Below are 12,694 nucleotides of genomic sequence, written 5' to 3' on the forward strand. Positions count from 1 at the left end.
GTGACTGTAATAAACTTTTTGGCGAATTAAGGGATTTTTATTTAAAATTTGGCATTTCCATCATTCTCATGCGATACTTCAAAATGAGCATCTCTCGGGGAACTCCTTCAAGACTGTTGGAAGACCATTTCAGGTGACTATCTCTTGAAGCTCATCAAGAGAATGCCAAGAGTGTGCAAAGTAGTAATCAAAGTAAAAGGTGGCTACTTTGAAGAACCTACAATATGACATATTTTCCAGTTTTTTTTTCACACTTTTTTGTTATGTACATAATTCCATATATAATTCCACATGTGTTAATTCATAGTTTTGATGCCTTCAGTGTGAATCTACAATTTTCATAGTCATGAAAATAAAGAAAACTCTTTGAATGAGAAGGTGTGTCCAGACTTTTGGTCTGTACTGTATATATATAATTCGGAATTTGGCGGTATTCTGATTAATACTGATTAATGAGTAACACTTTTCAATAAGTATCCCAGCAGTTAACATTAGTTAATGCATTAAGTAAGGAATAATTGACTACAGAATTATCAGGGAATATGCACACTTGAGGTGGTAATGCAGCCTTTACACCTCAGGTGACCATCATTTTCTAATAATTCAACGTACTGGAGCCAACTTGTTTTAACCAGTTTTAACTTCTTGTTATTTGCTCATTCCCTGTCGCTGTGGGTTTTGCTTCTTTTGCCGTTGTAAGCTCTAAGGACCTTTTGAAATAGCTGAAATCATTTGGTGAAGTGTCATGGACGTGTAATGCAGTTGAGCCCTGCCTGGAACTACTTAAGCCTTTTGTTCCCCGGAAAATATTTGCACACCTTAGAATGTTTGTCAACCAATGAGATTCAAGCATTCAACAGCCTCGAAGTTTAATTAGCATTATTATGCTATTTGAGGGAAGTCGTGGCCTAATGGTTAGAGATTCGGACTTGCAATCCAAACTTTGCGAGTTTGAGTCTCCACACAAATACCACAACCGAGGTGCTCTTGAGTAAGGCATCGAACCCCAACTGCTCACCGGGCACCAGAGCATAAATGGTTGCCCACTGCTCCGGGTGTGTGTTCACAGTGTGTGTGTAAACTTTGGATGGGTTAAATGCAGAGCTAGGATTCCGAGTATGGGTCACCACTTTCACTTCATGTATGATGGTTTAAGAGTTCCTGTGGCTCCAGGGTGATTGGTCACATGACATTTATGGCGCACGTAATTGGCTCGTAAAAACCTGTTGCCAAGTGTAGCATTTCCCAAAAGCATCGTTAGCTTAAGTACATAGTAGACCCATTGAAACCATTGGAGCGACGATCAACTTGTACGATGCTTTTGGGAAACACAGCCCAAAACTAAGTGCCCATGATCAAGCTATTTTGCTGCTTAAATTCTTATTTTTTTCACTATTTTGTGCTCTTCTAGGTCTCTCTCATTGCCTAATTTTTCTTCCATGTGGATCCCTAATTTGCTATCACATTTTCCTATTTTGTATTTCCCCTACTGTTGCTTATGTTTATTTATGTGTCTCATCATATCGGATGTAATTCTGCTGCAAATTGCGTGAAGCAAGCATTTTACCGTCAGAGCTTTAATGCTATGAGACCAAACGCGCGTGTGTGTGTCAGAGAAGAGAGCGTGCCTGCACTGTCGGTCGCATTGGCCTCTTAAAGAGATACGTCTGCTTTTCTGTCTCTCTCTGCAGTGCCGCCCTCTCTCCTAATCTCTCACTCACCTACTTTCTCTATCTCTCTCTCACTGCGGCTCGTCTTTCTGCAGATCTTGCGTTCTTTCAGCCTGTGTGTGCGTGTGTGTATGGGGCGGGATGGAGTCAGAGCAGGTTCATGCCGTGCTATCAGTGAGTCAGAATATTACAGTCTATGTTTGTCATTGAGACCGGCCTCCAGTCTGAGCCTTATCTCACTAAAACAGGAGGAAGACATCATAGAGAGGACTGGTATTCTGTAAGTCACAGCTCGGAGAGACTAGTTTATGTGTGCTTTGTTCTAGCATCTTATCTGTCAATAACCCTGTGTGTTTTTTCTAGGCTGGTTTGGGGTCCTTGTCTGTCATGCATGACCTGAGGAACGAATCGGAACGTCTCAATGAGGTCAAGGGTCATTTGGAAATTGCCTTACTGGAGAAACACTTCCTACGTGAGTACTGGAGGGATGTCTGTTCTTGTATAGATTTTTTGACATATGGAATATAAAGCTGAACAAAAGTTAGGATGCTCTTTATTTATATGTACAGTGTTTTCATTCATACCTACAGGTTATGAATAGTGGGTCCAGCATGTGTTGTATACCATGTTAAAAATGTACAGTGGTATGATACGATCCTTTTCTATACCTGACCCAAATGACAATGTGCTGAGAAGTTTAATAGTAGCACTATAGCATACTTCCACAGTTTATTTTAATTTGTATGATTTATGAAGCTTTTACTATAATGACCATTATTAAAAAAAAAATACTTCTGGCCAGGGTGAAACATTAACTAGGGCTCGTGACAGAACAGAACGATTTATTCAGAATTTCATTTTATTAATTCAATAGAGCTTTTTATCCTAAATTGTTGGGATTCTCATCTAAGAAAAATACCTTCATAAAAATTTCCCTGAAATTCTGTTTCAGAGTTCAAACATTTCTTATAAACATTCATTACAAAAACATTCATTACGTTAAATCTAGCTCTGCATTCTTATTGGGTGAGCCATATCAAAAGCCGCTGTAAAATAGCCAATATATGAGTTTTGAAGAAGACTTTTCTTTATTATAAATATTGTTTCAACTTAAATCCAGAGCTCAGTAATGAGTCAGCACAGTTTGGTTTGTTCTTGAAGGTGCATTCTCATGCTGTAGGTAAAGGCAAGTCAAGTCAAGTCACCTTTATTTATATAGCACTTTAAGCAAAATACATTGCGTCAAAGCAACTGAACAACATTCATTAGGAAAACAGTGTGTCAATAATGCAAAATTACAGTTAAAGGCAGTTCATCATTGAATTCAGTGATGTCATCTCTGCTCAGTTAAATAGTGTCTGTGCATTTATTTGCAATCAAGTCAACGATATCGCTGTAGATGAAGTGACCCCAACTAAGCAAGCCAGAGGCGACAGCGGCAAGGAGCCGAAATTCCATCTGTGACAGAATGGAGAAAAAAAAATTGGGAGAAACCAGGCTCAGTTGGGGGGCCAGTTCTCCTCTGACCAGATGAAACCAGCAGTTCAATTCCAGGCTGCAGCAAAGTCCAATTGTGCAGAAGAATCAACTGTTTCCTGTGGTCTTGTCCTGGTGCTCCTCTGAGACAAGGTCTTTACAGGGGATCTGTATCTGGGGCTCTAGTTGTCCTGGTCTCCGCTGTCTTTCAGGGCAGTAGAGGTCCTTTCTAGGTGCTGATCCACCATCTGGTCTGGATACGTACTGGATCCGGGTGACTGCAGTGACCCTCTGATCTGGACACAGACTGGATCTGGTGGCTACGGTGACCTCAGAATAAGAGAGAAACAGACTAATATTAGCGTAGATGCCATTCTTCTAATGATGTAGCAAGTAAAGATGGTGTTATGGGAAGTGTTTCCGGTTCCGGTTTACCTAATTAATGCAGCTTAAAAATCCTTTAACGGATTTGGATATTAAAAGCATATTAGTATGTTATGTGTAAGCCAGGTTAAAGAGATGGGTCTTTAATCTAAATTTAAACTGCAAGAGCGTGTCTGCCTCCCGAACAATGTTTCAGAGTTTTTTGAGAACGTAGCGTACGTAGAGGATTATAATGTAAAAGGAGCTCATTCAAATACTGAGGTGCTAAACCATACAGGGCTTTATAAGTAATAAGCAATATTTTAAAATCTATACGATGTTTGATAGGGAGCCAGTGCAGTGTGGACAGGACCGGGCTAATATGGTCCTACTTCCTGGTTCTAGTAAGAACTCTTGCTGCTGCATTTTGGACTAGCTGTAGTTTGTTTACTAAGCGTGCAGAACAACCACCCAATAAAGCATTACAATAATCTTACCTTCTCCATTTGACATTGACAGCATAGGCTGTAATTTAGATTTTTCTAAGGAAAGATTGCGATCAAATAGCACACCTAGGTTCCTAACAGATGACGAAGAATTGACAGAACAGCCATGAAGTCTTAGACAGTGTTCTAGGTTATTACAAGCAGAGTTTTTAGGTCATATAATTAACACCTCTGTTTTTTCAGAATTTAGCAGAAATTACTCGTCATCCAGTTTTTTATATCGACTATGCATTCTATTAGTTTTTCAAATTGGTGTGTTTCACCGGGCTGCGAGGAAATATAGAGCTGAGTATCATCAGCATAACAGTGAAAGCTAACACCATGTTCCCTGATGATATCTCCCAAGGGTAACATATAAAGCATGAAGAGTAGCGGCCCTAGTACTGAGCCTTGAGCATAAATTTCCTCTATATCTTGACAGTGGGATTGTGTTATGTGATTGGTTTAATGAAAGAGACACACTCATATACATTGTTTAAGGCTTGTTCACACAAACAAATACAATTGGTGCACGCTAATTACAATTGTTACCCATTTTAGACTGCTTAACCCTAAGTGTGTGGATGTGTGTGAGTGAAAATTCTTTTAGATGCTTGTGTATGGGTGTTGTCTTGAGTGAAAATTTGCTATCTTTTTATGTGATGGAATGTGAGAACTATGATAGTAAAGCTTAAAACACCTACATTGGGGACAAAATGCTCTTGCTATAGTTCCATGAGAAAAATTGCTTGCTAACAGACCTAAATAATGTTAAGGGATTAGTTCAGCCAAAAATCAAGTTCGTCATGTTGATCCGACTTTATTCTGCTAAAGAAATAGTAACTGAAGCTTTTCAAGCTTTATAAAAAATGTAAAAAGCAGCATAAAAATATGATTAAAGTCATCCACATGACTCTACATACAAAGCCTTCTGAAGTCTTCATTGTGAGGATAAAACCAAATTCAACTTATTATCTTTTAGTCTGATTCAGGAAACGTATCTGTTTTGTGAACTGGATCAACTGATTCCCTGAAGAGATCCGACTGCATGATTCATTCACAAATAGGACATCACTTCTCTCATTAATGGCTAAAGAAAAGCTTTGACTGATCTCAGTATTTTCATTCTGTATGGCTTCTGTAGACTTTAGTACATGACTTACATGCACTACTTTATTCATTGCATTTATGCCCTTTATGTGAAAGCATATATACAGTAGAAGACCCATACTGAGTAAATATATACCTTGGCTAGAATATACTCTGATTTGCTCTGAATAAAAATGTATAAATACTTAAAAATACATCCTGCAAATGCATAAAATGTTAAATGCAATGCGTCTGTAAGGGTTAGAGGTATAGACAATATAATTAGCTCAGTGTAAAAACAATGGAAATCAATGAGCGGTTTCTTCCATGACAGTAAAAACAATTAATACATGCGTGTGTGGGGGATATGATCATTGTGTCAATCACAGCTACAGTAAACACTGTAATGACATATGAACAGCTACTGAAGGTCATTAGTGGACAACACAATCAGCTGTTATATAACCCTAAGCGTGCCACTGTCAGCAGACTCCTACACGCAGGAGAACCCACACATGAGATCTGCAGAGGAAATGAGACAGCACACACAAGCTACAGGAAAATAAATGGGAGAGAGGTATAAAATATAAAGGATTATGGAGGGAAGCTGCTAGAGTATCAGGAGAAACAGAATTATAGTCATGTCTGTGAGCTCTGATGTGTTTCCTTTCAGAGATGTAGCACATATATGTGCAATTTTTAATGCTTAACTTTGTGGTTGCCATGAATGGAAGTCTTGTCATACAATCTACAGTTTGTTCACTCTTGAACATGTATTACATTACCTGGACCAGATAGCAGTTTTTCTGTGATTTGAGCCAAAGATTTTTATCTATTATTACTAGAGGCCGATACCATTGTTGTTGTTTCCGATTAATTGGCAAAAATACATTTATGATGATAGTTATCAATTTTGGTATAACCTCTATTGGTTGATCTCTAATTATTATGCAATTTTATTACAGATTTGATAGATTTAAATAGATCCCTAGGAATTGAACCAATGACTTGGGCATTGTCCTCCTCTACTGCTTGAGCTACCGGATGTAATAAGCTAACTGGTAACAACAGTAGTTCTTCTGAAGTAAGACTTGGCATGATATGTCTAAAGCCATCATTTTTTTAATTGAACCCAAGTTTGATTGAATTGAACATGATTGAGATTGAAGTGTTTCAGAGGACAAGATGTTCTGTGCGTAATGACTTAAATATTGGACTGCACATCAGACAAAGCTATCGCCTCTTGAAACAAAGTCCTATGGGCTGCATTTACAATGCTTTTATTGAGCTTTTCTGTCTTTTTTGGAGTTTCACATTGTAAATCACAACGATCCAAAATGACTTACATTTCCTGGAAGTTTAACCAATGATCTTGCTGTTGCGAGCACCATTATCTATCAGTTAGGCTACAGACACTATTGACAGGAGTGTGTGTGGAATAGTCACTGAGTTTGACCCTCTGCTGACATCAGTTCCCATGTATGACTGAGAGTCTATTTTAAGTGCGTGTGTGTCTGTGTTTATCCCATGTGTTCCCGTCTTATAGCTTTGACCCATTTAACTAAGCATTACCAGTCACAGAGTAGTTGTGCTGACATCACAGACATTTCCTGTTACACTTTTCTCTTCAGTATTTTTTAAGTATTTTTCTAGAAATTAGATATAAACTTAACAAATTTATATATGATATGATATAATAATATTTTATTTGATAATTGTGACTTTCCTTTTTTTATTTTGGAAGGGGGGGTGATGGCTTCATTTGTTGCATCATTTTCAAACAAAATTAGTCCATAAAATGTTTACAAGTTCAACGATTCGTTTTTTCCCCCTCATTTTTTGCACAATAAATAATAAACAATGTACTTAATACTGTATGTAAGTCCTATACTCAAAACATTACTATACATTATTTAAATGTATACAACTTAATACTGTAACTGAAACTGTATTAACATATTGAAAGTGTAGCTGCATACATTCTTTCAATTACAGGCTTTCAAACACAAAATAACATAAAGATAACCAGTGCTTGGTTAAAATTTCTTTTCAAAGTTCTCATGACAAGTAATATGATAAGATACTTAAGAATTTAAAATGTACACATTATCCAACAGATATATATCATTAATAACTAAAGTAGTTTTGTATAATAATGTACTTTTCTCAGTTTCAAATAACACTACAAAGAGGTTTACATTATATTTTGGATCTTAGATTAAATGTGGTGTCAGACTTTTGAACTTCATTTTATATATGGTTTTCTGATGTGATTTATAGACATTATTGAGTCATGGCAGCATATGTGTGTGTCTGCTGTAATGTCATGGTTCTATGTCCATTAGGGTTAAGTAATGAGATTAAGAGATGAAAAGTTCATCGCCTTCTTTCTGGCAGCACACACCGAACACAAACAAAACCCACACATGAAAATGCTGATTCAACCATATAAATCAGACATGTTTCAGTTTAAGCTATATTATGTGACAATTGACTACATTTAAGCTGGATGCTAAGTTTCAGAGTTGATATATTTATCAGAACTGCGCACTGTTTCGATTTTTGTTCTTGTTTTCAAGTGCATGGAAGCTCAAATGTCTGGGACACAAAGAAAATCCAGCCATGATTTATCTGAGGCTTCGGTTTTGAAAACAACCGTTCTCAATATTCATAACACATGTGTGGGAATAAGTGTTATATAACAGTTCCAAGTGTATTAACATCAGAGCTGAGGATTCCTTTTCCTGCATTATTTACTCTCAATCTCCCAATTTAACACCAAATCACCAACTCTAAATGAGCTATTCTCTTTACTGTTATTTTTATCCCATGTTTTCTGTATCGAATTTCCCTTTCCTCCCTCCCCACGGTAGACATCATGTTTTGTATAATTAGCTATGGTTTCCCGAAAGAAATTAGGAAAAGCTATCAACATAATTAGTCGTTTTTGCCAAAATTGTTTAAAGGGGTCATGAACTGCCTGTGTTTTCTTTATTTATTTTGTACTGTTCTCTGAGGTCCACTTATAATGGTGTCAAGATTTTTAAACATCATAATTTTGAATTAATACGCTATTTGTTTTGTCTTGTGTGTAACCCCCATCATTGGAAGGCTCTTTTTGAAAAATTACAGAGAAATATAAAGAAACTTGGGTAACACTTTATGATAACTGCACACTATTAATCATTAATTAAGCATTAGTAAACAGATAAGTCATAATTTATAAAATATTAATAGACAGTAATAATCAGTTTATAAATACAGATATAAATGCTTTATTCTTGATTTAAAAGCATATCTATAATGTGTAATTTCATACTTTATTCATGATCAATTTATCATTTCTCAATGAAGTATAGTATTATTTACAAACCAGTTATTTAGGAGTTGCCAGTGATTCATAAGATTCAGGTAGTAATAAAGCATTTAGTAGTGGTCAGTTAACTATTTATGTGAGCTCATCTAAAGTGAGGACTAGTTATGCCTTGTAAAGCATTTATAAAGGATATTTAAAGGCTCAGTTATCTTCTAAACAAAAAACAGAAACAAACACAACATAGTGATACAGAACATAGAAATATTAACAGCCTTTAAATCTCATTTGTAAAAGCTTTACAAGGCATAAGTCCTCACTTTAGATGAGCTCACAAAAATAGTTAACTAACAACTCCATGAATTAACCCTGAATTACAGTAGATACTATATGTCTGAATAAAAAGATGTATGAATGCACATTTAAATAGTTTATTAATCATTTACTTACAATTTCTAAGTGATCTTATGAACCACTGACAAATCCTTAATAACTGGTGTGTAAATAATGCTATACTTAATTTAGAAATGATAAATTGATCATTAATAAAGTATGAAAAAACAATTATTAAATACATTATAGATATGCATATCTAAATCAGGTATAAAGCATTTATGTCTGTATTTATAAACCACTTATAAATGTCTATTAATGCTTTATAAATGACGAATTAACTGTTTCCTAATGCTTAACTAATGATTAATAGCATGCAGTTATTATAAAGTGTTACCGAAACGGGTAATAAAATGTCTGACTTTGTCAAATGATTACGTCATTTGCATTGCTCAATGGAAGTATACAAAGCTAAATAGAGTTTTTGGCAAATTATGGTTCTTTTGATTCTGACTGGTGGGATTTTAGCATCATGCATCACAGATAATGTAGATTTTCGGTAATAATTCCGCCGTGAAACATGATAATTTCAAAAATAAACTGAAGTAATGCAGGCTGGCGGCTTAAACAGAAGCCAGTAGCATCAACTTAATGCATCATATCTCACATAGCTAGGTTTAAAGGTGTAAATATGGTGTAAAAATTAATGCTCTCAATACTCTTTTACTATTGCTTACAGTTGTCATTAGTGATTTAAACAAACTAAAGTAATACACTTCAACACATAATTAGTTTTTGCATTATTTGTGTTACAGACATTGTTGATGAGAACAGTACAGTTACTTTTTTAAGCAGTGGAATAAACTGAAAGAAAGACCCATATCACATGTCGTTGTCAGAATATGAATTATCCCCAGTCAAAAACTTAGAACCTCCTTAGTAACCACGTAACAATGAACTAGCAAGATTTCAGAACACCTTAACAACTACATACAAAAACCTGTTAGCAGCCCAGCATAATGGCAGACACCTCTCACATATCTTTAGAAATGGAAAAAAAAAAACTAATTTTCTCTTCCTAAACTTCAAAGTGATAAAGCATCGTTGGTTGCTTGTCAGATCTGTCTCTTCATTGTGGCCTTGACTTATAATTAGTACGACAGTGGTGGCGCTGGCAGGGATTGTGACAGCCTGTAAAATATCAGCTGAAGAGCGGGACAGAATTAGGCCAGTGAGTAGGCCAGCATTGATCCAGAGCTCTTTACACAGAGACTACATAGACAGCAGAGAATGAAACAGCAGAAAGAGAAAACAAGGATGTTAAGAGAAAATAATATATGAAAACGACTTTCGTTATCCTCTATAATGAAGTTATACTTAGTTATACAAATTACCAAGACTATAAGTAGTCTTGGTAATTTGCCCCCCTGGAAGAGACCCACACATTATAATGATAAATGCCACCAGAAGCCTGGTGGTTCAGAAGGACTCATACTGCTGGGGTTTGCTGCTATATACAGAAACAATGTGCCAATGTCATTTCCCTCAGTACTCCTCCAATTGTGTTCCTAAACTCTGAGAGACTGTCTCTTATTTACTACACCCACACCATCTCCTCCGCTTTCTCTTCCTTTCAGGCAGGTTACCATGCGACAGCGGCATTCAGTTTGGGGGTTTATTGTTGCTCTGAAAGGCTGCCGTTGACTCAGAGAGAGAAAGCTTATGTTTCCTCTCAGAGGAACGAGAGGTTCACTGCTGTGAAAGGCAGCACACATCACCGTACAACAATATGCCAACCATGTCTCCACCCTAGGTTCACAAAACTAAAAGCATTATCTCGATTGATCTCGCCATGAATAATTAAAGATGATGACAGACTAGTCCATTCAACCATTTATTATAGTTTACAGGAACATTGGCATTAAAAATCTTACTTACTAATGATCTCCTCAATCTTAATAATGGATAATGTCTTAATATCAATCTCCAAAGTCTTCAAGTGCCAGACCCCCTAAAACCTAGACCAATACCAGACTTCCTGGTAGACTCAATGTCAAACTCTTAGTTCCCACTTTATATTAAGTAGCCTTATAACTACTATGTAAAGGAATTATTTGGTACAATGCATTTATTGTGTACATACATGTTTTTACATTCTACTCATATTTTGAAAATGCCTGCATGTAATTACATCTGTAATTAATTTCTGTAATTAAATTTATAGTTACACTGTTGACATTTATATGTCTACATTTATAGTTACACTTACCCCTTAACCCATACCACCAAACCTGTCCCTAACTTACCAGTATCCCACCTCGATTGCAGCAGAAGAATTTTGCAATAAAATGTGAATACAGTAAGCACATTGTACTTATTTTTTTTATGTAAGTTCATTAGTTAAGGGCAACTAATATAAAATGGGACCAACTCCTAAAAGACCTAAACTAATACCTTATACTCTCTATGGCCCCTGAAATCCCAGAGCCACTTCAATGCCAGACCTCCTCAGGCTATGACCAATTCGAGACTCCTCAAGACTCATAATATTACCAAAACTCTCTGAAGACCTAGACTAATACCAGTTTCCATAGAAGACCTAATATACCAGATCCCTTAAGCCTGAAACCAGTACCAGAACCCTTAAGGCCCAAAGCCACTCCAGTACCATACCCCTTAAGACTAAGCCTTTTTCAGACTCCCAAAGACTCTGGAGGCCACTAAAACAGAGCTCAATATCAGATCCAGATGAATACCAGTCTTCCCTAAAGCCCAGACTCATAACAATAAAAGGCCCTCACGCAAGAGTCTGACAATTACATATCAGACGAAGGCCAATACCAGACTTCCAAACACCAAATTCAGACCAATACCAGACCCCATTAGACCAAGACCCAAACCAGAAACCCAGAGAGCCAGACATAGACAAGACACCCAAATGTCATGATTCAACACCTGAACCCAAACGAATACCTGTTTATCCAACACCATTTTTATTTAATTGTTTGTGCCAAATTTATTTAACACACATGGAGACCCCCCAAAAAGATGGTCTTTCGAAATCTAGACCGAAACCCACAAGATTTGAGCTTTGCTTAATACAATAATGGGGCAAAAAGCAATGTTTATCATGTGCTATCAGATGATTATATCTTTCAGTGACTTCAAAGTAGAAAATTAAGATTGATTTTGTTTTTAATGTTTGGTAAAAGAATTAGAGCTGGATCTTCTGCCTTTGTGGTACAGGAGGTAGCCATTTCCTGTGTACCCACAGACAGATGAGATACACGTCAGGAAGTTTCCTACAAACAGGATGCTGGTCTGGAAAAGCAGTAAAAAAAGAGAAAGAATCTAACTGAACATGTTTATGACAGCAACACTGTTGTGAATAGGGTGTCCAGAAGTGACTGGTTTTAATAAAACTATACCAAGCTATTTGAGCATGCAAATTACGAATGAGAAAAATTCAAATGGATCCATTTTTAACAACAGCCTGGTGATAAAACTTGAGTTATGCAAATGTTTGGACCGTATTACATGACCATATTGAGTTCAGAAATGTCCCTGTATTGTCTGTGTATTAGTAAATTACTCTGTTTCTAACAACTTGCTGCTCATTGCTGTGAAAAAGATCTTATAGGTTGTGAACAAAGTACCAGAATGGGCCACTGGCTTTCTCTGGTGAATAGAGCTTTTGTTTTATCTCAATCACTAAAAGTAGTTTTCCTCTAGGTGCTTAATTCACCCGCAGGGTTTTAGATGCACGCTAATATAGTTATCTTTATAGTTATCGTTCTTGGTGTGGACGGGGCTTAATTCTGCGTCTGGAGTGGTACTTAGGTTCCGTTGCTTTTAAAGGAGTAGTATTTAGGATAATTGATATACTTGTCCTGTGGCATCCACACATATTAACACACTGGCGGAGAGTTTGATGGTGTGTTGTGACAACACTTAAACAGGCCATG

General features: G+C 36.6%; 1 protein-coding gene across 4 annotated transcripts in view; it reads left to right on the plus strand.

Moving 5' to 3' along the window:
- Positions 1 to 12,694, plus strand: part of gramd4a (GRAM domain containing 4a) — a 52,723-nt gene that overhangs the window by 12,885 nt on the left and 27,144 nt on the right. For 3 of the 4 annotated variants that reach the window (XM_026225546.1, XM_026225528.1, XM_026225536.1), the window contains exon 3: positions 2,034 to 2,142. In XM_026225546.1, coding sequence (XP_026081331.1) covers positions 2,034 to 2,142 — 109 coding nt within the window. Of the gene's footprint in view, positions 1 to 1,737; positions 1,951 to 2,033; positions 2,143 to 12,694 lie in introns of those variants that run through there. The other variant, XM_026225553.1, reaches the window with a different exon arrangement.

Source organism: Carassius auratus, chromosome 4 (assembly GCF_003368295.1).
Source record: "Carassius auratus strain Wakin chromosome 4, ASM336829v1, whole genome shotgun sequence".
Taxonomy (NCBI): Eukaryota; Metazoa; Chordata; class Actinopteri; order Cypriniformes; family Cyprinidae; genus Carassius; species Carassius auratus.